The following is a 26,826-nucleotide window of genomic DNA, read 5'->3' on the forward strand; positions in this document are numbered from 1 at the left end:
GGACGGTTATGAAAGTGGGTTACAAGGAAAAAGCGGGAGGAATTAAGGGAAGGAGGGAAACAAGGGTGGTGTGAAGGAAGTGAGGAAGGACGGAGAGAAGGGAAGGGAGGATGGAAGGAAAGAAGAATGGATGGCAGAAGGAAATAAAGATTGTTTGAAGTCTACATTAAAGGAATGAAGGAAGGAAGGAAGGAAAGATGAGGGATGGATAGAAGTGTGGTTGGAGGGAAACAGGGATGTATGGAAGGAAAACAAGTTAGGAGTTATGAGGGAAGGAAACAAGGATTGAGTAAAGGACTGATTTAAGTAAGGATGGAAAAAGTATGGAAAGACGAATGGTTGGAAGTAAATTTGTTGACTAGGGCAATGTGGGTCACGTGATGAGAGTTTGCATTCCTTCCTTGCGTGCTAAACCAAAAGGGATCATCAATGTGGTCAATTAACGACGCTATTATAATAATCAGGTGCCCCCCACCTCGCTGTCTTTTGTTGCTCCCCACACACTCCCCCACCAAGGCTGGTACGCCCTTTCTCACCGGAAGTGCCATATTTGGCGCGAAGAGTCCATTTTGCCCCCCCCCCTCGTTTTTCTTTTTCCATTTTTTTTTGGCTTGAGCTCTGTAACCCCCCCCCTCCAATGCGCAGACGTAAAACACTACACGGCCGGTCTTTAATTTAGCACCCTCGGTTAATAGTTAAAAAAAATAATGAGCACGTGACATTGCCGTGCGACATTGCATAAGACAGCTGTGCAAATATGACGATTGTACAAGCTGACAGAGCAAAAACAACATAGTTGCTGCAAGGAAGGGATCGCTACTGTACATTAATCACATTTCTGAGGGCATGCTATTGTAGCATGAGAAAAATGGTGCACGGGTCACGTTGCAGGTAGTTATGCTACAGGAGCTGCATGCATTAAATGACGTAGTTCATTCATGACGACAGGGGGCACCCTTTTTAAAGTGGTAATGGGGGGGGAGGTGCCACCTGAGACAAGCCTCTTCTAGTTTCATCATGTGCATTGTTGAAAATAAATCTTGATTTGATTTTATTGCGAATTGGTGCATGCTATATTCACGTGATCATTGAGGCAAACGCAACGGCGCGGGTCTCCCCCCCCACCGCACCGAATGGTTCGCTCTCGTACGTTTCATTCATAAAAATCCAGCTCACTATAAAAGGTGGGTCCTCCTCGCCACTCGCTGCACTTTGTAGCATTCATACATCAAGGTTGGCAAATGGAAGATAAGAGAAGTCTGCTTTAGGCGCATCTTAATTTGCATTGTTTTTTTGTTTGTAATATCTATTTAGAGATTTTTTTTTAAATAAATCATGTACCCGGATTATTCCTCAGACTCGTCGTCGTCCAGTTGCAGCACAGCATCGCCTGGCGGGGACACTCTTGGGTGCAGCCTGCATCCTCTGTCACCGGCAGCTGACAACGACCAGGTAAAAGAAAAAAAAATCGACCATAGTACCAAATATTATTATAATTCAAAAATAATTACACACAATGCGATTTTTCTTTCTTGGTCAGGAGGTGGAGAGCCGTGCATCGGACTGCCTCGTCCCCAGCGCGGTTGCCATCTCGCCGGATCGGAGGCGCAAGCCGCAGCCGAGCGCGGTGGCCCTCGTCTCGCCTTCCAAAGGCAGCAGGGGCCAGACGTCTTCCAACAAGAAGGCCAAGCCCCCCGGCTGCAGGAAAGGACACAAAGACAAGGTAAAGGCCACGAATGAAATGGAAACATGCGCGACGACATATATTTCGACGGCGCAGCTGGCGCCGCGTTCAGGACCCAGTCTCCCCAGGAGGCCTGGGTTCGAATCTCGAATTTCCCCATTGTGGGACTAATAAAGGCAATATTAGAAAGGACAAGGTGTGCTTTTTAATGCACGTGGTGCATGCATTATATTGGTCCGAGTCTGCAGCGCCTCCACATCAGCATTCACAGCATGGATTTAATGGAGCTGCTCTTGGTTCTTATCGAGAAAATAATTTCCCCACCATCGGAAACGATGGAAATGGGAATTATCTGCTCCAGGTTTGCACCCAGTGTTGCGATTGGAAAACCTGTTTTGACAATTTCATCATGGAAAAAAAGTTAAACAAAGTGGAAGTTATCGCACTTTAATGTAATAATAATAGTGATATTAATAATAAGATATTGGTCGGCTTGCTTTATGATTTGCATTGCATGCACTTCAGAGCTTCACCGCTAGATGGCGACAGCAGACTTGCCAACAGCCTGCCACCATCAAGTGACATTGGTTTCCTCGCAGTGGCAGGACAAGTTGGTGGCGCTAATGCGCCATCAAGTTGGCTCACCAACCAGAAAAAAATATAGGACAATACATTAGGTACAGTCCTGTTTTGTGCTCTCATTTCCGTGTTTGCAACTTATGTGGCGAGCAAACCGTTTGACTTTTTTGTCTTTTTACAGTGGAATACTGCTGAATGCAGGTTTTCTTATGACAAGACAAGTTTGAAAAAACATTTTAGGTTACTGACACTTGGATATCAGTGTTCCTCTAATTTAGGATTTAATCAGACCTTTTGGAGTGACTTAATCACAAACACAAAAGTCCCACTGATAAAGTGCGGCAAAATTATAACAATCCCTTTGAAAGGTCTTACACACTTGTGGAGAGGTTTTGACTTTCCAATGGCATAATGTTTGCATTTTCTTTACATTTTCCCATTTGTGTATTTTACTGTTTTGTGTGTGCAGCCTTCCAAAGAAGAAGACGAGAGGCGGAGGATTCGCCGGGAGCGGAACAAAATTGCTGCGGCAAAATGCCGGAACAGGCGCAGGGAGCTGATCGACACCTTGCAAGCTGTATGTGAGAAAGTGAATTAAATCGTATTCTCTCTAAAGAGCACAGGAGCAACGGCTGTTTTATTTCCCTCTCTCTCTATTAGGAAACTGACCAACTGGAAGACGAGAAGTCGACCCTCCAGTCGGAAATTGACGAGCTCCTGAAGGAGAAGGAGCGACTGGAGCAAGTGTTGTCGTTGCACGAGTGCTCCTGTAAACTGGAGGAGAAGGCGGACGAGAGCGAGGACGACGTCACAATGCTGTCACCCGAAAGCGCCGCCATGGCCGAAGTTCCCGGCATCCCGGCTGCAGCCATCTTTGGCAACTCCAACATCCTCCTGTGCGCCAGCGTGCAAGAGGACCAAGACGAGAGCCTGCAGGACCTGAAGGACGACCTGGACGACTTGGTCCCCAGCCTGGAGATGGAGACGGTGACGAGCGAGGAGGGGAGCGCAGCGGGCGGGGCGTTCGTCCCCGACATCGTAGACCTGAGCGCGCCTCTCTGCCTGCCCGACTGGGAAACCTTGTACAAGTCGGTCGCCGACGACTTGGAATGTCTTGCCGTGCCGCTTGCCGCGTCTTCCGGCCCGTCGTGCGGCGGCAACTACCGCACCAGCGTGTTCTCCTTCAACTTGGCTGAAATGGACGCCTTGGCGGAGGGAGGCAGGAGTTGCCTGGAAGACAGTCTCAACTCGCCGACGCTGCTGGCCTTGTGAATGCAAAAAAAAAAAAACAAACAAAAAAAGGTTATGCAATGATACATCCGGCGTGATAGTTTTAAGCAAACTTGCCCATGTGAAACGCAAATTAGCATCGACATGATAGCAATTACAAACCTTGAAACAACACAATCGTCACTGGCATGTTGCCGCTGTCGGATAGAATCCTCCAACCTCCCAAAAAAATAAAATCCAGACTTTCAATCTTGAGGCGACATAATGCCACATACATCCCACAGAGTGAGAGAAGAGGCGGAGCTTTACGACAATTTTCAGCCAAATGTGGAAACCTAACAGATGACGTGGGGACAGACCAACAGTATTGATTTGTGAAAATATAGTGTATTTAATATATACTATAGGTTTATGTACTATATAATATATGGTATATAAAAATAATCTATTGTAAAAGGCATAAAAATGCTAACTGTGATTTTGCGGGGTTCACTGTATCTTTGTTTCTTTTGTAGCGTACGTTTTGCTGTTGTGTAAATGTGGATGATTACGATGCTGAATAAACACGGCAGGGCTGAATTCTTCCATTCTGGTGGTGTAGTTCTCAGAAATGAAGGTTTAAAAAAAAACATGCATGCAAATAATTCAATTTTCAGCAAGTGTGTTTTATTCCTCAACTGTAATGTAAAGCGTGTGTGTAATTGCCGTGGACAAACTTGTGATGTAACGAATCTGAAAACATAGCAGGGTTACTCATGTGTAGCATTTGACGTGTAACGTGTCTACCTTAGCGTGTGATTTCACATTTCCACGTGAATGTTGCGCCATCTCTATTTTACCGGGACATATCTGATCACATAGTTTATTTTTTTACGTATGAAAATTAATCGGATGCAAAAGGGCAAGAAATAAAAAGTGACATTGAAACACGGAGTTGTCTTGAAGCATTTTATTGTTCTGTCCGTCAATGTACGTCGCTGGCATTGATAGATGGAAATACATTATTTGGAAAACATAGCTCATAAGTTTCAGACCAATTCGTAGATGTGCTTAACAAACATTAAACATGTTCCTGTTTTATTCTCTTTTTTTTAACATGTATTAGAAGTATATTATTGACTTTATTAAAATAGGTACGGAATTTGTGGACTAAGTAAAAAAAAAACTGATAAAATGTTTTTGTAAAATAGTTCATTTTAATAATAAATGTTAAGGCAAAACTGTTTACTCATCCAGGATAACTAAAATAACCAATATTTAATGGGCTAAATCAAGACAAAACATCTTCAACTTGAGCAAAAAGGTGCTAAGATGAAGCTCCACAAATAAAACGTTTGTCTTCGTCATATTCAGAACGAAGATTATATAAAAATCATATCTGGAGGAGCAAATAAACGAGTGGGAGCTTGATTTGATGACTTATTCATTGCTTTTTTTTCTCGATGCTCCACAAAGGCAACAGAGTCAGCGACGTGCTGACGTCATGAGGTCAGCAGCGTGCCGCGTCACGTCCGTTGACCAAATATGGAGAAAGGCGGTTAACGGAGTGCTGGTGCTGTTTTGTTTCTATGGCGACGCCTGTGTCGTCGCCGTCGGGGGGTAAAAGGGGAGCGCTTTTTTTTTTACCGAACGTTAGCATCAACAACCGCGGGTTTCGACGAGCATTTCAATCGCAATTTCCCGCAACAATTTATCGTGGCATATTACGAGATGTGGCGTTTTGGTCTCGAGTTAGCAAAGAAGGGAAAAACAGAATGGGGCCACGACGCCGCATGGAATGGTGCGTTCAAGGTTACTGCGTGATTTAGAGTATTCACTAATTCATGCGTCTCAGTGCAGTTGAGCTGAACTACGCAGTAGATTATAGACACATTAGGGGGCGCTACAACCTTCGCCGGCAGCTTCATGCCAACGACACTCAATGGCCTCAAGATTAAGTCATAATGTGAACTCTAATTAGAATATTCCAAACAAGTGTAAAAGAGTCTTATTTATTTATTAGGTGTCCCTAATGTTATGGCTGATAAGTGTAGATGTCCCATTATATGATCGACCGTTTCCCGTTTCCCATATTTAGCTGCGATGATGGATAGAGCTAGTCAGCGTTGATGTCGTCTTACTCACTTGCTATCCGCGCTCCATTTAACTGTTTTTTTTCCCTCTTCCAACATCAAACCACCCCCCCTCCCCAATCTGGTAGCGAGACGCTTCTCACCTCTCCTGGCGTTGCAGCAGCAAAATGTCACCCAGCTGTTGAAGCCACAAACAACTCAACATGACACTACAAGATACACAGTGGATTTCTTTCAATAAATATTCAGGTAGGTTGGTAGGCATGTACAGTCGATAATAAAAAGTCTACACACCCCCGTTCTTACAAGTGGTGGGTGTGACTGTGTTCATAATTAACCAATCACATTTCAAATCATTTAAAGTGCCTTTGAATAAAATAAAACTGTTCTAGTCGGCTTTTCATGACATTTTTTTCTAGCAGATGACTAGAAGTCTTCTCTGCTTTTTCGTCAATTTTGGAGAGACACCTGGTTCTTAGTAAGGTCACAACCAAACCATATCATTTCATCAACTGAAAGTCTGCTAGCTTAATGCTAACATAAAATGCACAAGGCCATAGACGGACTAATGGAAATTAGCATAGATGCCATCTACGGCGGCCGACGTCACGTCGCTCTCGACCTCCCAACACGTCAGATGAGTCTTCCCGAAGCCCCGTGACATTGATTAATCCGTGTAAATATAGCACTTCCCTGGGAATGTAAGAGCAAGCAGGAAGCGGCGCGGTCGGGGAGGTGCATCAGGATAAGTTAATGAGACGTGGAAACAGTGAGCGCGTGACGAATAATAGCAAATGTGAGACATGCAACGTTTCTGCTATTAGACAAAAGAATTTCCTCCGGGATCACGTCTGCATGCACGCTGCAATCGTAAGAACGGCAAACATCTCCGTCATTCAATCGAGATCGTTCTGCCAACTTCCTATTCTGCCCTCCATCGTGGTGGCTCTTATGAAATATGAAAAATATTTCAAATGTGCAAACGGCAGCACACGCGTCTGCGTTCAGCGACTGATTATTCCGAAAGGAGAACAACAAGAAGGAAGGAAGGAAATTCAAACGGACTGCTTGCCTTATTGTGTCTGCAAAAGTCTGCATTGTGGGGAAGAACGAGGGATGAGTCAAGACGGGACGGGACGGGGCAGGATGGTGTCTGGCGCGCGGGGTATTTCCCAGAGAGGTGATAACGGGCCGTTCTGCAGAAAAGACATTCAAAATCATCGTAATTGCCGGCAGACAGGCCAGACAAGAAGCAAATATGACTTACCTGCTAGTAGGCCAACACGCTCGTGAGGGAGGAGGCTTCTTTCTGGGAATGAGAGTACGCAAACAACAGGTGGAAAACACACAAACATGGAACACAAGCATGCAGAACAAAAAAAAAAAAATGGAATCCATTGAAAAAAAATCAGAGCGCAATTATCAAAACCTTTAGTACATTTGATCTATAAAAAAAAATTCATTGAAGAAAATGAGAAAACATTGAGAACAAAACCTTTCTTTCTGACAAATAATGATTCGGCTTTGCCTTAAGTATCGGTGCCTGGTATCGGCAGTGGCCATGATTACCCGCTCCCCAAAAGTAAGGCTGGTATCGGCCCGATATCGATATCTGGTATCGGTACGCGGCCATCCATACAACATTCAATTTCATATTTCTAAACTAAACATAAATAGAATATAAAAAAATGAAATATCCCCCCAAAAAATGGAGAAATATAATTTTGGGGTACAATTTAGCACCCATAAAACCATAAAGACTGGTCAATTTAAATCTGATTCTCATCTCAGCACATTTGATAATATTTGATATCGGTTTTAACGAGACAATTGGCCTTTCATCGCTTTCGAGCGCAACCTGAGTAACATCTCGAGCAGCTTTCCTTTGCTGGCGTTGGAATTGCGCCCAGAAAGCGTACCTGTGACCATCTTGCCCTCACTAGCGTACAGTACGTGGCCTGTTTTATAATCGCTTCTGCTTTATTGCCACCTCTGAAATGTGTTCCACGTCTATGTTTGGAGTGACTGTGACGCACACACACGACCCCCTCCCCCACAGATGTGAGACATAAATCACGGCAGAGCCAAATTAGAAGCTAAAAAAAAGGGGAACACAGTGGGGTATTTTTTTTTGTCGGGGGGCGGCGAGCCTGGAATAACCCAAGTAGCATGCTTTTGGGTGGAACAATTGAGCACAGAAATGAACCTTCCCCACTCCTGCGTTACATGTTTTAGAATGCTGACATTGTATTTATTATATCATCTCTGACAGGTGGACGTCTCATCTGGTATGTCGAATTATGGTCAACATTTCCCGTCATATTAGTGAAGCATTATCTCGATTGAAAGTCTGGAGGTTTGTGAGGCAATAACGAGTGGAATTAGTTCGATACATTCGAGTCAGCAAGGTGTGATTCCTATGACAGCATAATAGCGATTCTTTTAATATTTAATTAGCCATTGAGTATGATTTTGAGGCGGTGTTGTGACGATGATGCTGCATAATGGCACATGACAAAAAAGAAATAGGCCGTGATATCAACTTGGACGATACAGCGTTTGGCAAGGCGCAGTGATGATATATTTAAAATGTATCTAAGTAGTCAATGTGATGAAGTGCTGCGCCCATGAGGGAAAATACATTCATATCTTGACGGGAGTTCACTTGATGCAAAGGGAAACGATTAAGTGAGTCCTCAGGTATGCTGCACAAAGCGCTATTCATTCGCAGTCTGGACGAGGAAGAGTGAACAGCTCCGACGCTTGATTCTGGCTCAGTCCAGAAAAGTTGCTACATTTTTTTTTTTCAAGCTGCTCGAGTGGTCGGAATCGTCGCCAAGTTGGCAACGTATGGCATACGTATTGCATGAGACAGAACCTCTGCCCAAAAACCGAGTGATTTAAACCAGAGACCTTAAATTCAGACATATGACAACTGTTTTAAATTCTGAAAAAAAGTGCCTCAAACAGTATGTCGTCTTTATGATAACTCACAGCAGGACCGTGATATTTTGCAACCGATTCTCAACACTAGAGGAGAGCAGAGAGGCGAAAAGTAAGGAATTTTCTGGAACTTTCCTGAACCTCTCATGGCGCCAACGTGAGATCGACTGTAGGTCATACTCGGTTTTCTCAAACAACACAGAATTGTGACTCAAGCAAAATACTACTTAAGGCGAGTTTAAAGACAAATAAAGATGGCGGTTTTGCCTCAAGTGCAAAATGCCCTTGCGAGATTTATAGCATGAGAGTTGGCGGGCCAGCTGCAAAAACATGATTTGAAGCTGCATGTGAGGTCGTCTGGACCCGTCAATGAAAGGCGCGCGAGCAATATCAGCGCGGGGGACTCGGCCGACGAGGGGGCAAACGAGGGTTAAACAAAGCAAATAAAAAGCCAGTGAAATGACACTTGTGTAACCCGACAAATGCTCATACAGGCAGGAATAAAAGAGGAAGTAAGAATCAACACGTCTCATGCCAGCAATAATATACTTACATTTGAGTTGTAACAGAAATAAGGCATGAGAAGTTATATATTATATATAGTAAAGCTATCTCTTGATATATAGCTACAGTGCCCTCTAAAAGCGTCGGAACAGCAAGGTCATTTCGTTTTTTACCATATACCGAAGATATTTGTGTTTCAGATGAAAAGATGAATATGAGGGGAAAAGTTCAAAATTCCAGCTTTTATTTCATGCCGTTTACATATAAAAGCAATGTCGTTTTCACCGGTGAAACCCAAAGCAAAAAAGCAAGCACTATCTAATGTTTAAGCTATATAAATCTGATGCATTATTATCATTATAAAGCAATCAATCGGAACAGCTGAGCAACTAGAAATATTTTTTTGAAATCCTATACTTTGCCACATATCTTCAGTGTGCAACAAAAAAATAAATAAATTGACGTTGCCTTTGCAACACTTTTGGAGGAGACTAATAAATATGATATGCTCGCCTACTGTTGTTTTGTTGGTCCTACATTTCGTTCATGTGCTCGTGTAACTTGTTTCTATGTACCGTCGACTGTCAACAGCAGCATTGGAGCCGGCATGCTCACCAAGAAAGTTTTCCTCTCCGGCTTGTGTATGTTTTCGGTTGCTAGGGGGCGGGGTCGGACAGCCTCAGTCCCGCCCCCTCCTACGTCCCCTCGCATTATTCTCATGCACGCTTACGTCTGGCTCGGCCACTTCCGCATTCCGGAGCGCTCCCAGACCTGGCCCACTACTTAAGCGGGCTGATGCAACCACTTGGGCTAGTCCCCGAACCCGCCGCCGATTCATAAAAAAAAAAAAAAAAAAAAAAAAAAAAAAAAAAAGGACCGCAATCCCGCATTTCGCTCGTCCTGTCCGGATTGTTTTGATTCTCATGTTTGTGTAAGGCGCACAACAGGTAAGCGCGCGACCCGTCGCCGCCTTGTGTCGCTAGCGTGTTTCTCTCTCTCGCTCTCTCTTTTTTATTTTAAATCATCGCCATATCCGTTTGTAGAATAGTGACATGATGTACATAACGCATAATTTGTATCGCTACTTTACTCGAGAATACCCGCCGCTCAGCCACGTGCTCTAGTCTGTTCTGCACAGAAATCACACACAAATGTTTGACGACTTGTAAACTTTCCTCTGTTACATGGTCGTTACAATTGTCACGAGGATGCGTGTTGACCCCCTCCCCCCCTTGTATGCCCGATACCTTTAAAAAAAAAAAACGACGTTTTGTGCGTGTTTTCATTTGGAGTTTGATTTTCATTGCACCCAACGCCGATTCTCTCGCCGTGTGTCGGTTATCTCGCTCGCTCTGTCGGTTACGTAACGCCAACCAACACGTCGCAGGATGACGGCAAGCAGAACTTCCACCCTGAGCCAGACTCCGCTCACTTTGCACGCGTTTCACCGTCAAACCGATAAAACCGCGGGTGTTCAATCGCAGCGTTACGATATGGTCACGTCGCACGTATAGAGGAAGGTGGAACCTCACATTCGGCCGGGTTGTCTGTCCTATGACTGTTATTACACGTGTGTTACGGAAGTACTTGCGTTTGAGAATCCAGCATGTTTTGTATTGAAAAGTGCAATCAATCGAAATAAAAATAATGAAATGGTAAGATTGCATGAGCTCAATTGTGAAGTACAAATGACTCAAGTGACAAAACTTTTCTGAATGCTAATTGTCTTATTTCTCCGCAGTGTGCGAACACAGTTGCACCATTGACAGAAGAAGTTCTCTCTGAGTAAGTATTGTGCATTTAGCAAAGTTTGGTGTTTAAGCAATCGATTGTGGCGAGCGTGACTAAAGCTAACCGTTTGCAACATTGAAGTCTTTTATCTTAACTAGTCTTTTCAGATGAAGGGAAGTAAGAATATTTTGGGAATGATTGATGCAAATGAACGAACTGGTGTCGAGGCTAGTGGTCTGCCCTCTGAGGCCTGACTAGTTAAAGTCCAACCGTGGAATTGGAGCGATGATGTTGATGGCAGGCATGCAACCTGCAAGTTCAAAGGTTCAGTCTTTTCCAAATTTGTGACCGCACGACTCCCCAGCTGCTACGCGCGATACGAGGACATCACTTGTATGACGCGTGTACTCCCCTTTGTGTCTAGATTTTTGTTGTTGCGCATGTTCCGTGAAGCCCCCTCCCGCCCGCCACTGAATGCCTGCCCGGGCACATCCATAGGATCTTTTTGCTGTAAAAAAAAAATAATAATAAAATACGGGAATGTTGCCGCCGACAGGCAGCTCAGGGCTGAAGGTGCTGAGAGGCTGGACGTGGGCGTGCGTGGTTTATTTTAAGTAGAAATGCTTTCCAGTGCGTCTGTGGGGAGCTGGAATTGCCGGGCTGCACCGCACTGCAGACGCATTGCAGGCGAGCCAGCCAACTATGCAACAGCAAGCTCAGTGATACGAACAGAACTGTTGAGAGAGAGAGAGAGAGAGAGAGAGCCCCCCCCCCTCAAATTCACTGCTGAGGGTATCACATTATCAGTGTGGCATTGTTGGCCCAGTAAACCTTTCCATATGTTCTGTAAAGACAAGCACTGTTTTTTTTTGTTTTTTTTTTTGCATATGAAAGTTATTGCGACGAGAGCGTCAGCGGTGGCCTCCGAGCGCAAATAGGGTAAAACAGCCAAAGAGTCTGCTGGACGGATGACGAAACACAGGACAAAGTATGAAACGGCATTAAATTGACAAGCGCGTGTTACATAATCTCAAACGATTGCTTCAACAGGCAGCAATAAATCACATTTTCTGGGCCCCGGCTCAGCCAATTTCTTATCGTCGGGGGATTGTGCATCGGATTTGTCATGGAGGTGAACCGACGCATTTTTGAAAGTGGCTTTTTGTCTACCGATATTTAATCCACGACTGATCCCGGGACTAATCCGAATTTACGGCGCATTCGGAGGGGAGAAATAGTAACGCTGCAAATCAAGCCAGACCACCCAAGACGCAGGATGTAGATTACTTTTTGACGAGGCGGGAATCGAGCCGGCGAACACGCCTTCACGTCTAAATGTTGGCGGACTGAAAGTTCTTTTAACGTCTAGTTCAACTAACCTCCACATGCACCGAGCGTGCGAGGGGGAAATGACGCTGCCATCATTAATATGGCAGGGCTCCGTTTAAAAAAAAAAATTGGTGCGCGAAATTGCTCGTGGGGAGATTTAGTCATCGGGTGGCTTCTAAAAGTGGCAGCTGTTTAGAGGTAAGCCAAGACTCAAAAGGTGAAATTAAGAGCATTGCAATTTTCGGCTAATGACTTAACCGCCCACACACCGGCTTCGTCCGCCAGGCCCGATGTCCACGGATGACCGCAGCCGCACTTCGGCGTTCGCTCCCGGGGCCAGTTCATCCTGACGCGCCAATGAAAATAGGACAAGGGCTCAGAGGAATGTCGATCCCGTATATTTGGACTCTTCCTGTCCTCAAGACAAATTCCCCGGTTTCCTCCGAGTATTGCAAAAGGCTGTAAGTCAACACGCAGGCCGACGTAGCGCAGATGGTAATGATGATGGCTGAGACCTTGGCCGAAGATTGCGAGCGAGCGAGCGTGCCTTGGCCCCCGGCCTCGCCGCTCACTGTTTGCCCCTCAGCAGCACATTTCATCCGGGCGAGATGCTGGTGTGTGGCCTTCGCGAGGTCCGATCGGTTCAAAATGAAAAGTGGCGGCTGATTCCGTTTTGGAAAGGCTTTTTGGTGTTCCCGTAAAATGAGTCTGGCAGCGCGCTCTCAAGGTCAAGCCAATTAAATACCCTTGGTTTGCAATTTGTTACCAGAAGTCCTTTGGAGTACGGATCATTTCAATTAATTTTTAATCATTCAGCGCAGGAGTTCGGTTCCTATGTTTGCATAGTCGGGCCTGGTCGGGGTGTCACCAATCCAAACCAAACTGTGCCAAATGGAACTGAACCATACCCGCTTGCCCAAAACAACCATATCTGTTGAGTTAAGCCTTCATTGCAGTGGGCCCCCCTTTAAAAAAAAAAACGATATAAAAGTAACGAGAGGCCTTTGAAAGCGTCCCTTTTCCACTCCTCCTCATTCAGCGAGGCTGTAGGGGCTGCGGATAATGGGGGCCGCCAGTCGTCCTGCTGGCTATTGGGGAAGGAATTCCACAGCCCTGCTAATTGTTCTCAGGAATGACTCAGGAAATGGAGCGAGCTGAAAGTGAGCCCAGGGTTGGCGAGCCGATTCGGGATATATACAGGACGCACTGTGCGCGTGCGTGCGTGTGTGCGCACGAGTCCAGCTCGCCGCGACTCGCGTGGAGCCAGATTAGTTTTGGGCCGCGGCCAGAAACGACACTGAGCGGGGTCCTATATTTCACAGCTAATACATGACATTTCTTGCCCGGCCTTTCGGCTTCGGTCGGCGTCCTCCATGTGCGCCCGCCCACACGACCGCCGGCCTGTGTAGGCGTCTTTGTTTGAGGCTAGCGTGCGCCCAAAAGGCACGACGCAGGCTTTTTCTGCTCGGCTGCAAAAGCACAGTGCCGCCGTTGCATCATCAAACGCTGACCGCTAATCCTCGCCCGCTGCCCGGCGCTGACTGCAGGAGAAAATACCCATCTTTCAGGTTCAATCCTTTTGACGTGTGCGTTTTTTGGCATACCGCAAAGAGGTTCTTCTCATTGCAAGCATGTGCTCAGCTGGAAAGGGGAATTGATTGCGAGACTTGTGTGGCAAGTTGAAAGTAGAACAAATGAAATATGAAACATTCAAAAAATGAGTAGCCAGGAGGGACTGTTACGTCTCTCGTTATTATGTACTGACTTTTACGACGGTGGAGTGGAGCATAACTCACTTCGGGTAATTGGCAGCTGTCTTGCCTGACGCGTTATTGGCGAACTGGCAGTAATAAAAATAAATATCGCAATGTTTGTAAACAGAATGCGACTTTCCATGTGTTTGTCCTCACTTTGGCCCGTCTGACGCTACAGTAATCGTCTTCAGGCTCTGTATTTGTGTAGGATGGAAAAACGTCAGTTTTTCCACATGAGATAATACGGCCGTGCACGTCTTCTATTTCCATATGCACACCAAAATACAACGATGGCTAATGATTGCATCATGCAGCATTCTGGCAACGCTTTCGAAGCTCGACGGTTGAACATGATACTTTGTGCCGGTCAACCCGTTTAAGAAGCAATTTTTGGATGACAAACGCATAATACCAAGATGACAACATTGTCACTGAAAGGCCGTGTCGTCAATTCATAGATTAGGAAATACAATACAAGAGATTTGAGAACAAGATAAACAGTTTGACACCATTTTGGATTCTTTTATTTATTTATTTCTTTTTAAACGAGGCCCACTTTGGAGTCTGTCATAAGTTGCCCATCTCCCACTATAAAAGGACTAGAGCACTTTTGTTCGCACACCCCAGAAATACATTTTCCCTTCGATAAGTCTACTGCCGCATTAGAGCGCCTCATTGTCGGCAGTTGAGTGCACGCATGGCACAGACGGAAAGACGGCGAGGGGGGTATTTTTAAAAAATATTTTTTCAGGCCAACTAGACAGCCAGTGTGTAGACAGGGACTTACACTGGCGTCGCCGTTTTAGAACGCCTCATAGCGGTTCAGGAAAGCCCTGTGATGATCCGGTGGGACAGAACAATCACCACAGACATTTTTTTTTTTTGACTCATACGTAGTCGTGTGTGGGCATAAGAAAGATGCTCGACTTCCATGTTGTATTATTTGATTGGGTGGGCGTGGTTTCATCTCGGAATCATGTCGGTAAAGTTGCACAAAACTTCAATGTTATGACAGTGCATGGCCTCGTACATTCGGCCTGCTTTCTATTAGCACTCACCTTATTTCTTCTGCATTTGCTACCATATGTGTTGAGTCTGCCTCTGTGCGAAATGAAAAGTCCTTGGCACCGTCCATTCCGACATCCCTCCCGGGAGTTTCACAGAGAGGCAATTTTGTCTAAGAAAGATCTTTACCAGAGCTGTCTTGTTCTTTTCCTCTCCAGCAAAAACAACAGGCAGCTGCCAAGTGCCGTGTAAATGGGAGTTATACATGAAGTGGGCGAGAGGGAGAAGTCCAAAAAAAAAAAAAGGAGAGGGAAGGGAGGGAGGAATTAAATAATGAAATGCCTCATTTGACACTGGCTCTGCACTCTAACTTGTCCTTGGAGTGAGTAAGTTACTCACCCGTGTGCGTTGAATGACGAGGTCACAAGAAATGCGGAGATGAGCTTGCCAGCGCAGGTGGACTCTTAAGTGTTTCTCCTAACACCACCAAAAAAAAAAAGTTTGTATTAAAGTGCATCATACGTGACAGCAGTCATGTGTTTTGCTTGCATTTTAAGACGGCAGATATTTTTTTGGAACTGCTTGCGAGTCAGAATCAATTCCTTCTCTTCCAGGCCAACTGCAAAAACACTTTTGAGCAGTCCATATGCAGGGGTGGAGTACGGACGAATTGAGTTACATAACCTTCCTCTATGGCTTTTGTAATGGATCAAGCTTTATAGTGCGGCAGGGAAGAAAAAAAAAAAACAGTCTAACTTACCATCCATCCTCGGCTGTCAGCTCGTCGCCCTACAGCACAGTCAGCTGTTTGAGAGCGTTGCACAATACTGATCTTTGTTTCTTCCATCTGAGAGGGGCTTTGTTCAGCTCCCATCCAACCTGTCCGGGCACGGAAGCCGTTGCCAAAAAAGCTGGGGGAGGCGGACAATTGGGAATATAACTGGCGATGTCAAGTGGCACCGGTGGCCTCCGCAGGGAATGTGGCACTGCTGCGGAATCTCTGAAATCAAACGCCTCGCAGGTCATATGAGTTGGAATTTGACCAATTTTTCAGGAATACGCCACCGAGAGACACGCAAGACCTCAGTTCGGTTTACAGATATTTGGACAATTTATTATTCTTAGATTCATTCATAAGGATAAGAATGGATTTTGTACCGTTAAATATTGAAATGTCCATTGTTGTCGCCATCCTCATGATAATACGCAAATTGGAGTGTGTGCTGGTGAGTGACGTGGGTGTCAGCGATTGTGAGTGTCGTGTTGGCTGTCGTGAGCTCAGCTAAATGCCTGGCAAACTGTTCACCAGTCAACGATTTTTTTTCGTTTTTCCGACATTGCGAGAATACTCACACGATTCCGGAAGCATGTATAGCGGCGGACGCTTGGCTTTCTCACTGCCTGCTGGGTGAGAATGTCAGCGTTGAACTCATTTCCTGGAAGAAAACAACAACCTGTTGTTAGAGAGACGTTGGACCACAAGGACAGAGGACGGTTACGTAGCGGCTAAAATCCATGACGTCGCTGTCATCTGGCCGCGATATCATAAGGGACTCTGCTCAGATACACGACACTCGAAGACCGACTAAAAAACAGTTCCTTTCGCTTTCTTCTTCCTCTTCTCCCAACAGCAGCGGCGGCGGCCGGGTCGAACATGATGCCGGGACAGATACCGGACCCTTCGCTGGCGGCGGGCTCCCTGCCCTGCCTGGGCCCGCTGGCGGGCATCTCGGCCACCACGCTGACCGACCAGCTGAAGCTGGCCGACTTCCGCCAGCTGGGCGCCATGTTCTCGCCGCTGCACTTCCTCGGGAGGCTGGGAAAGAGGCCGCTGACCATCAAGACAGAGGTAATGGGGAAGAGAAAAAGGGGAAGCGGCACTTAGGATGATGATTTTTTTATATATATTTTTTTTAAATAAGCAAAGACAGAAACAGGCTCACGCTAGCAGAACTTATGAGCCGTTGCGGTGACAGAAAAAAAGCAAAAATTAAAATAAAAAATGTACAATTACTGAGTCCGTCAGTACTTTAACAACAGCTGGAACAAAAGAGCTGAAGATGAAAATAAAATCCATCAACAAAATATTCTTCATTCTGCCAGCTGGACACATTGCTGCAGTATTGCTAACAATTTAGTAAGAGGCACAAAGAACAAAGGGTGGAAAGTACAAAAAAAAAAAAGGAGACCGCTCGCAGAGCTGCTGTAAGCACCAAATTTCTCAGCCAAAAAATGTCATGGCTAAAACACTTTAAACGGCGCAAAACGGTTGAGCACGACACCCAAAGAATGCTGAATGAAAAAAGGGTGGAAAAGTACAAATAAAGGAGAACACTGGCAGAACTGTCGTTACGAGCTGACGAATTCTGCAGTCCTACACTTAAAGACTGCAAGATTCAAATGACAGGAATGTTCGGTTCATTGATGACATTGTCCACGTGTGTGGTTGTTTGCCTTCCTCCCTAATGGCACCCGAGATCAAATCAGGGCAAGCGCTAAAGAAAAGAGATGGATGGGATATTTGATGGTCTGCAGTCAAACTTGAAAAAAATGAACCTTGGCGTGTTTGCAGATGGACGAAGACGAAGAGAGGCGGAAACGAAGGCGCGAGAAAAACAAAGTAGCGGCGGCGCGATGCCGAAACAAGAAGAAGGAACGAACGGACTTCCTTCAGCGGGTGAGTTCATGACACAGCACTGCAAAACCGACACCACATGACCGCAGTTAACGCGGCAACGTTGGCTCCGAACATCCGCGCCGGCGTCAATCTGAGCAAGGTCGACCGTTTGCGTTTCATCAGGAATCGGAGCGTCTGGAGATGGTCAACTCGGACCTGAAGGCTCAGATCGAGGAGCTGCGCCTGGAGAGGCAGCAGCTGATGGTGATGCTCAACCTGCACCGGCCCACCTGCATCGTGAGGACCGACAGCGTCAAAACCCCCGAGAGCGAGGCCAACCCCCTGCTGGAGCAGCTGTCCGCCGACGCCAAGTGAAACCGGCAAGGACGCCGAGTCCCGCTGGCGCACGTCCCGAGTGCCAATTTCACTTTTCCAAGCAAGCACTTGAGCTCCAAGTTGGACACTTTTTTTTTCGGGGGGACTCTGCAACACAGAGCTGCGGTTGTCTGCGAACACGAGCTGGCTCTGTCCACGGCAGGACTGGAAATACCCCAGTTTCATCTCCAGTTTCTTTGCCGTGTTGTTGATGACACCTGCTGTGCCTCGTCACCAATTTACCAGCTCGACATACAAAAGGAAAACACCGGGAGAAAAAAAAAAAGGGACCAACAGGCACCGGTGAAAACAGACAGCAATCACTGATCTCAGCACGGTGTGTCATGGCCGGCCGGTTTTCCTTTGTGTGCAGGCCGATACGTATACAGGTGTAGACTTTTAGCATACTATACTCAGTGCAAGTACGCCACAATTTTCTTTTGTAATGACTCGCAGTTACCGGTTGATCCGACTCGTGGTGACGCTGGCGTCATGAAATAGCACATAAGGCAAAAATGAAAAAAATGTTTACACCCACGTTTGTCCATTTATTGTACTTGTTTTATACCGCTTTGTACCCATAAACGCGTGTGAACTGAAATGCCCGTCAATCACTTGATGTGATTCTAAAAACTACAGTGTGTCTTTTGTCATGTTGCGCTGTCAAACAGCTGTGAAAACAAGCGTTACGTTTAGTTTTGTTGTTTTATTTTCCTCAGCTGAGCAGTATTTCAATGTCTGGACATGTATCTGCCATGTATGACTCTGTTACCCCGAGTAGATTAAAGTCTATTTTCTAACGACAGGAGCCAGTATTTCTTTTCATTTTTTTCATACAATCACATTTATGTCAGCATCAGTAGATAAGTGTGAATGGTAGACGTCACGTGAGTTTTTAAAATGTCTATTAAAAGAAACTAAGAGGGGGGGGCTTTGGGCATCGTTGCTTCCGAGTAGTGATACTGACGGTGTGTTGCGCCATCTGCTGGACACATTGTGAACTAACAAATTACTTTCAAGCTCTTGTTTATCCACCGCCCTTTCCTAAAGCGCTTGTGCTTCTCCTTATCTGGGTCGCTGGGTGGGCTGGAGTCTCTCTCAGATGCGAGAGGCGAGGCGCACCCTGGACTGGTCGCCGGCCAATCGCAGAGCACGCTCAACCATGACGTTGGCGACAACCCATGCATCCTTGATGGCTAAAATCTGACCCTGTGACACCCGCCAGCTGGCGTCATCCATCTCATTTTTATCATCTCCAAATTAAACAAGCCACAATGAGAAAGAAGGGTGGGAAGGGAAGAAAAAAATGAATAAAAAAAAGAAAACAACGGCCGTACGTACGACGGACATTGTCAAAATTGATGCAAGAAGAACGGGTAAGAAGATTTCGATTTCCCAAAAAAAATCCCATCAAACAACGAAGTGGTTAGCATAAGTTCAATAGACAATTTTTTGGGGACATTTTTCAACAGGTAGGCAATAAAGAGGGTCTTTTCTCTCAAATTCAGGTTTGTCAAAGTCATAAAAAAGTTGTTTTTTAGTCAGACACAACCGTTTTTGGTTCTCCTGTTCATTACTAAACAACGGAAAAAGCTGGAAACTTTTTCTTTTTGCTTGTAAAAGAAGCGAGTCTACTCTTTCTTAGGTGGGCTCGGTGCTTATGTTGCCACAAGACACACCAGTCCAGATGGTTTACATCCGTCTTGCCAATTTTGAACAACAGCACTTTGTTTCGCCTAAATAGCAAGAGTCCTCAACAAACATTTTAGGGTGTATTAAATAGTCCTTGCTTAGACTAACATTGATTCAATTGTTTTATTTCATAAACAGACCAGGGGGTGGGGGGAATAATTTAGGTAAATGATGCCTCTGATGTGGATTAATGAAAACAAACAATTTGTAAAGGGCCCTGTCTTTTCAGGTGAATCCACACAAAGCCGTCTGATTGTAAATTCACAGATTTGGCCACATTTTCAAGACGGAACAAAAACCCAGCCAAGAACCCTTCAGATTTCTATGCTCCCCCTGGCGCACGCTGCCAATTAACATCATCTCCACAACGCTAATGGAATCTTGAGCGGTAGTGGAAGTAAATAATTGAATTAAAAGGAAGCCTTGAGTTATTGTTTTGCGCATTCGGGCCGCGATATTCTCATGGTAATCTCATATTCCGCCTTTTTTTTGTTTTCACCTTAATGAATTCCATGTTTTTGCTACCTCGGACGTTTTTTTTAGGTGCTGGCACAGAAACAAAGACGTACATTAGGGTCTCAATGTCACCCCCCCACTCCCCCCAATCACATCCCCGTGATTATTAAAGTAAACACAAAATACTGGAGGGGTGTTCACGCGCAGCTGCATGCACTCGAAGCCTGTGTTTGCACCGTGGCAGAAAGGACCAAGCAACCCTCAAGACTTTGTCAGAAAAAATGATCTCATTATTTGGGGCTTCTCAAGAGCGGGCCGGCTAATATTTGCTTTGAAGACTCCGGATGCATTTGCGCAGAGGAGAATTTGGCACGAGATAAAATGTGCTGTGACGGCCAACAACAGGGCTCGGAAACCAGAGGTGGGCGGGCCATTTACGGGCTGAAAGAGCATTGCTTACGGCCACTCATGCAATTGCTTATCGCTCATCAATATAGGGTGCTAGGGGGCAGCCCCACCACACAGCTGAGTCGCCTTGATAAGACAAAACTTAATTAAAATTTAAAAAAATGGGAAAATCCACCCCCCCCCCCCAAATTATATCACGATATATGTATTTTTAGATGAGCAGGATAAATAGTACATAGTTAACAAGTAAAGTTGTTTTGTTCATTGCTATTGTCTGATTTCGTGATATATTGCATTTCCGGATGGGTTGCACAAACCTTGACCTATTGACTGAAAATTCGCCGTGAGCAAGGGAAGTGTCTGAGTACGGAAATGTATCAATTGCAGTCATCTCAGCGATGAACAAGCAGCACTTACTTGGCTTGGAGTGATCCTCTCATGGGACTTGTCTATTCATGAGCAATCAGAATAAAAATAATAAAGACAGCGGTGGCATGTATGGACGGACCAGCTTGTGTTAACCTGAAACACAGAAAAGACATCTAGTTATTTATAACAGTGAATAGTGAAAAAGAATACAAAACTTGTACATGAACGCATTGTCCCAATTCAAAATTAAAACAATGTTATTTTCTTGTTTGAATTTTTTCAAAAATGACATTTTATGAACATTGTGTTTAATTAGTGGCAGGTCTTTAAAATGGTGTCTGGTCTCAGACTGTTCGATAAAGTTTGATAGGCACTCGTTCAAACAGACGAATGTGGCCTGGCTCTAAACATTACCTCGCTTATTTTTAATTATTATTTTTTTCAAATTTTGCTTTGTACATACTGGGGGTTTTATTTTCTTGCTAGCTTGAAATTGTTCAAGAAAAAGCTAAACGGACACGTGTGCACCTGACCATGATTTGGCTAGATCGAGTTAGCGGTATAATGCCAGCTTTGTCATCACCAAATGAAAAAGGATCGAAATGAGAAAACGAAATAAATAATAGAAATCTAAAATTATATTTTTAACTGACTTACCTGCTTTGCGGAAAGTAGTTTGGACGCGGACGTTGGGGAATGAACCAATATGGCTGACAATGGGGGGGTCATAAAGTTTCTAATAGAAATAATAACATTAAAAAATAATTCATGGTGGGGATAAAATATGACACACATTCAACAAGTAATTAGAATGAAAATTGTTGGCTTTGTGGTATAAAGGGGGGGAGGTCCAACCTGTTTGCCGCACCCCTTTTTTTTTTCCATTTTTAAAGGCGCCCACACGGAAACGTTTCGTCACAGCTCGTGTCCTCCTCCATCCTCCGAAGTTCGAAGTGGTCTTCCTAAATCCAGCAGGTATGCGTAACTTTGAAATGGACATTGTTTAAGATGTTTACCACATATTTTACTACTTCATGTTATGGTTTAATGCATTTTAAGTTTAAGTGTATTTTTTCCACAAATGTAGATGACTTAGATATTGCTTGTTAATTTTCCAGTTGTATTAAAACTTTATCCTTTTTTTTTTTTTTTGCATTTAATGTCTCTACTTTAGGGAATTTTTACACTGCTCTCAAAAATCAGCATGAATCTGAACATGTGGAGCAAAGACGTGTACTACAGCGCCTTCCTGAATGGACACACTTCTGAGCAGCCCACTCAGGGAAAATCCCAAGACACATTCTTGGAAAAAGGCAGGAAGATGCACGGGGGGCCACTGAAGAGTCTTTACATTCATAGCGGTGAACTGCACCCATCTCCTGGAGCTGAATGGAGCGGTCATCAAGCGAAGCGAGCCCGGGTGGAGAATATCATAAGAGGCATGACCAGCTCGCCTGCTGGGGAGATAAAACCAGACCGTGTCCGAAGACCGGAGGTAAGCCAGAAGCAGTATCTCTTGGAAAGTCGCCCAGAGGAGCGACAACCAACCCGAAACTGTTCACCTGACATCACTTCAAGGGACGCAGACTCCTACAGGGAGTATGAAAGCATCACGAGTGGCAGATACCCGTGGTGCATGACGAAAAACTTTTCACTCAAGCCAGAAGAAGTAATGGCCGACGTTTTAAAGTATCAACTCTCCAGAGCCGTGAGTAACAGTGTCGACTCCATTTTCAAAAGCATGCCGCTTATCCAAGAGTCACAAAAAGACACCGTCGAGACTTCCCTAAACGCTCACAAGCAGTCATTGGGTTGTGATGAGGTGCAGGACGTACTCGAGTTCCAAACGGAGGCGCTTTCTCTGGTGGTGCAAAGACCTCAAGTTGACCACTTCCGATCCAAAGTTCCCAGACCAACACATGACGTCAGCCAGCAACAAGAAGAATCTGACAAGACTCTCAATTCCGTTCATCGCAAGACAAAAGGAGGCGGCTCCGAGGACGAATGCAGGCAAGCCGAGTTGAAGGCGCTGTGGAAGTCGGTCAAAGTCCAGTCGCAGGTCGAGTCCAGATCCCACGCGACCGCCGCGGAGCCGGCGCTTTTGGGAAGCGTTTGCTTCCCACGTGTCAAGATCGAGTCAAGCGGTCTTCTCAGGGGTCATCTTTACATCCTGAATGTATCCTTCGATGTTGGCGGCGTAGTAGAACTGTGTAAAAACAAACAAAAGGAGGATGATGGGGTCCAATCCCGATTTTGTTAGACAAAAAGATTTTTGCAAAATCTTCCGGACAAAGACCAGAATGTATTTCCCAATGCTTGCGCTGGCTTTCTCCAGGTCGGACACTTCTCACGTTCCAAGAACAAGTGTCTTGTGTTAATTAAACAATTTAAATTGTCCGAAAAAGTTGCTGGGCCTGCAAATTGGTTGGCGACCAGTTCGGGATGTAAAACTTCAGCCGGGTCAAGTTCACGCTCATCTGCGACCCTGGTGAGAAGAAGTGGTACTGAAAATGGATGGTTGCAAGTTTTAACAAATAAGTTTTCAACATTATATTTTGTGGATGTTCACATATGTGAAACGCCATAGACGGGCTAACCAAAATCGCATAAGTTAACTTTACAGCTCAGTGCTGCCCCACATGTTGACAAAACAGTACTACACTGAAATTTGGTTGTAAAAACCCATTCACCGTACTGGAGGGTGTTGTCTTTCCTTACCTGTGGTCCACTTAGCAGGGTCTGACTACGAACCATCTGAAAAAAGCCAAGCTGGTGTTTTTCTACGCTCGTTACCCGAGCTCGCTAGTGCTGAAGATGTGTTTCCGTGACGTGCAGGTGAGACATTGAACGCAACACAAGGAGAGACGGCACAACCGGTTCATATTCCTTCTCATTTTATTGCAACGGACGCCATTTTGTGGGATGAGGCGCTTTTTGATGATGTCACTTACCTTGCTGTCTGCAGTTCACACGCTGCATCGCCTCCCAGCTCATCAAGTGGTTCAGTAACTTCCGCGAGTTCTACTACATCCAGATGGAGAGGTTCGCGCGCCACGCCGTGGCGCAGGGGTCGGCCGACGCGAGGGCGCTGTCTGTGGGCAGAGAGTCGCAACTTTTCAGAGCCCTCAATGTGCACTACAACAAAGGCGGCGATTTCCAGGTGAGGTTTCGGCGAGCCGAGGGAGACGTTCGCTTCGACATGATGTCAGTACGCTGCTGACATTGCTGACATCATTCTCACCTACAGGACCATAAGCACGGATTTATAATATAAATGAGGTACGAACAATGGTGCTGGGTTGCCATGGCGACAAGTGAAGCCACCGGCAGCCATCTTGCGTTGTTCTGGCTAAAATTATATACATGGATTTCTCTGCGTCATTTTAATTCAGGCGCTACGGCGAGATTGCAACATGGCCATTTCATATGTAAGAAGGTAATTACGGATTTTCTGTTAGCAGGTATACTGGAGTGCTACTCGAAGAATTATCAACAATGAAATGAAAGCAAAGCCCATCAGGGCAGAAATATTACAAAATCATTTAAACCTAACCTTTATAAATCACGATTCTCAATATGAGAAAATATATGCGTGTGAGTATTATTGTCTGTCTAAATATGTTGCTGCACCGTTTGTGGTCTCATTCACTGCCGACCCAACTCGCTGCCGTTTGATACTATTGGTATGTTGTAACTCGCCTTTCATCGTAGGTTCCAGTTTTGTGGTTCTATTTCACTATTACACTTAGTACAGATCAATATTTTGTGTGTAATTCCAGATGGAGGCACAATATGTAGTTGAAATTGCAAATTTGAATCAATCCGAGTAAATCTTTTGTGAGCCGACAATTTCCTGCAAAAACCTGCTTTTATTCGAGACACACTTTACAATGTGAAAAAATAAATAATCTACTTATCAAATTTAGGTCACCTTTTCCGAACATAACTAGAAAAACACAAAACTCATGAATATTCATATGGTCATTCAATGAAAATGCTTTTCGCCAACAGAAAAAAAGGGCACTTTTTATACAAACCAAAGATGTACAAAAATAAATGAAAAAATGAGACCAAAATTTCAAGTGGGGAAGTAAAAATAACTGCGTAATGCCCTGTTGCACAAGTGAGCACACCCTCTTATAAAGAGGACGTGGCTGTGTTCAGATTTAAACAATCACATTGCAGGTCACCGTTTTAAGTTATGCAGATCAACTCAAAATAAATTACAACAGTCAACGCGCCAGAAAGCCAACTGGGCCATCTGAACTTTAGTCGGGGTTTGTAAGACCTTTTATCAGAACAACTTTAGGTTGTGATTGGTTAATTTTGAACGGATCTCAGTTCGAGGGTTTTACACACCAGTCCTCAGTTGATTATTATTATTTTTTTTGATTCTTAAAGACTTTTTTTTTTTTTTTTAAATGAAGATTTCAAAGTTTTATTATTGGTGGCAAAAGTTTGACTTAACTCCTCTTGGTCTCATTTTTCTGCATCACCCAAACTAGGTATTTGAACAAGGGTGTGTAAACTTTTAGAGCTACGGAATTTTTTATTTTTATTTTTTTAAATGACAGATATTTTTACCAGTGACACATTTTAGTGCTCACTGCGAAAACGACAATTTCAATCACATTTTTTCCCTTGAATACAAGATACGCTATAAAAAAACATCATGCAACCTGTAAGGCGACACAAAATACAAACGGACAATTTCAATCCCAAAAAGATGCGCTAATGGAGAAGGAAAAAAAAAAAACATGACTGGTGACTGCTGGGAGGAAAAGAAAATGTGGTTATTTCGTGCTCTCAACAGCTACGGCATATCAGAGATGCAAACACAGATTTCTTCAGCATTGTTACAAGTTTCTGGTTTAGGAGACAGAATACAAGAAGAGTATGAACGGCAACGTGTCATTGTGAAGCAGCACTGCTCATTTGTAGAGCACCTACGGTAAAAATTTACAGTCAATATGCAACAATGCCAACAAAGACACTACAGAATCATTTTTTTTTTTCATGTGACTTACCTTTTTACAAGGGCAGCTTTAAAATCTCAAGAATGCCACAGATGGCGACACTACGACAGATCTCTAATAGATTCGACTTTGAAAACAGGTTCCCAACGGCTTCCTGGAGGTGGCAGAAATTACACTGCGGGAATTCTACACTGCCATTTCCACGGGCAAGGACGGAGATCCATCCTGGAAGAAGGCCATCTACAAGGTGATCTGTAAGCTGGACGCCGACGTTCCGGCTCAGTTCAAGACTTACGGATGACGACAGACTATGGATGGCTTTTTGCCACAACGGCAACGTGGGCTTACTCTTTTTTTTTTTCTAGTCAATCATGATCGAATGGTTCATATTTTAGTGCAGAAGGAGAGGGTCAGTCACGAAGGTCAACAGGTTTCATTCTATTCTATTAAACTTTAGTCAGATTATCTTTTTTTTTTTTGCATCACTCATGGGTCAACAAGTTTTGAAAATATGATAAAACCGCAGTTTTCTTTCGGGAAGTATTAAAGGCTTTTTCAAAAGTTGTGGACGGCTGGTGTAAGTATAATAAATGTATTCGTTTTAGTGTGTTCGTGATTAACTCATTCACTGCCATTGACGGATATATACGTCAAAAATTACATTCCTTTTACTTAGGCTGGCAAGTGAATGAGTTAAACGTGATTTTGGAGTGGTGTCGTGTTGACGTTAGTCCACAAGAGTAGAGATCGTAAAAGAAGGTATAAGACCACGATAAATCGATCCGCCGTTTTTTTTTCTTTCTTTGGAGTCGCAAAAATTCCGCTTCATTCATTGTGAAAAGACCCGAAAATGACGATTTCCGTAAGTGGACGCAAGAAGCAAGGTGAAATATTTTCATAATTGGAAATAGATTTAAGTACAAAGCAGCTGCAAGAAAGAGAAAAATAAAATTCACATTTGAAGGAATATTTGCAGGAAGAGACATCACATCAACAATATACTTTTTTTTTTTTTTTTGCAATATACAAAGTGGCAGTCATGCATATTTCATTATATTCAAACAAATTCCTTCTATTCTGGCTCCTGAGATGCAAAATGAAC

The 26,826-nt window shown here is 44.5% G+C and overlaps 3 protein-coding genes and 1 long non-coding RNA gene across 7 annotated transcripts; 3 read left to right on the plus strand and 1 right to left on the minus strand.

Moving 5' to 3' along the window:
• Positions 1–1,176: 1,176 nt before the first annotated feature.
• Positions 1,177–4,422, plus strand: LOC148316505 (protein c-Fos-like). Its single transcript, XM_088286242.1, has 4 exons — positions 1,177–1,452; positions 1,541–1,723; positions 2,733–2,840; positions 2,924–4,422. The coding sequence occupies exons 1-4, from the start codon at positions 1,336–1,338 to the stop codon at positions 3,533–3,535; spliced, it is 1,020 nt and encodes a 339-aa protein (XP_088142368.1). The 5' UTR covers positions 1,177–1,335; the 3' UTR covers positions 3,536–4,422.
• LOC148316506 (uncharacterized) lies at positions 2,556–23,725 on the minus strand. The gene is made up of 12 exons (XR_015840155.1): positions 23,700–23,725; positions 23,467–23,556; positions 21,406–23,233; positions 20,797–20,901; positions 16,185–16,662; positions 15,592–15,831; positions 15,231–15,308; positions 14,885–15,065; positions 6,833–6,874; positions 6,638–6,761; positions 5,709–5,743; positions 2,556–3,528 (listed from the first exon to the last, which is right to left on the minus strand). It is a non-coding gene; the product is annotated as an uncharacterized LOC148316506 (long non-coding RNA).
• Positions 9,749–18,628, plus strand: LOC148316507 (jun dimerization protein 2-like). Of its 3 annotated transcripts, none has more exons than XM_088286246.1 (5): positions 9,749–9,959; positions 10,754–10,797; positions 16,466–16,680; positions 17,404–17,508; positions 17,632–18,628. In XM_088286246.1, the coding sequence occupies exons 3-5, from the start codon at positions 16,486–16,488 to the stop codon at positions 17,821–17,823; spliced, it is 492 nt and encodes a 163-aa protein (XP_088142372.1). In that variant the 5' UTR covers positions 9,749–9,959; positions 10,754–10,797; positions 16,466–16,485; the 3' UTR covers positions 17,824–18,628. The 3 variants fall into 3 exon arrangements, with proteins under 3 accessions (XP_088142372.1, XP_088142370.1, XP_088142371.1); XM_088286244.1 differs by having other exon boundaries at positions 9,754–9,959; positions 16,463–16,680; XM_088286245.1 differs by lacking the exon at positions 9,749–9,959 and adding an exon at positions 10,004–10,667 and having other exon boundaries at positions 16,463–16,680.
• On the plus strand, positions 21,623–26,820 carry LOC148316508 (uncharacterized). Of its 2 annotated transcripts, none has more exons than XM_088286239.1 (5): positions 21,623–21,723; positions 21,923–22,924; positions 23,482–23,583; positions 23,714–23,908; positions 25,864–26,820. In XM_088286239.1, the coding sequence occupies exons 2-5, from the start codon at positions 21,953–21,955 to the stop codon at positions 26,023–26,025; spliced, it is 1,431 nt and encodes a 476-aa protein (XP_088142365.1). In that variant the 5' UTR covers positions 21,623–21,723; positions 21,923–21,952; the 3' UTR covers positions 26,026–26,820. The 2 variants fall into 2 exon arrangements, with proteins under 2 accessions (XP_088142365.1, XP_088142366.1); XM_088286240.1 differs by having other exon boundaries at positions 23,485–23,583.
• Positions 26,821–26,826: the final 6 nt, after the last annotated feature.

The sequence above is a fragment of the Idiotropiscis lumnitzeri genome, chromosome 21 (assembly GCF_059441095.1).
Source record: "Idiotropiscis lumnitzeri isolate Australia: NSW breed Sydney's pygmy pipehorse chromosome 21, RoL_Ilum_1.0, whole genome shotgun sequence".
NCBI classification, from domain to species: Eukaryota; Metazoa; Chordata; class Actinopteri; order Syngnathiformes; family Syngnathidae; genus Idiotropiscis; species Idiotropiscis lumnitzeri.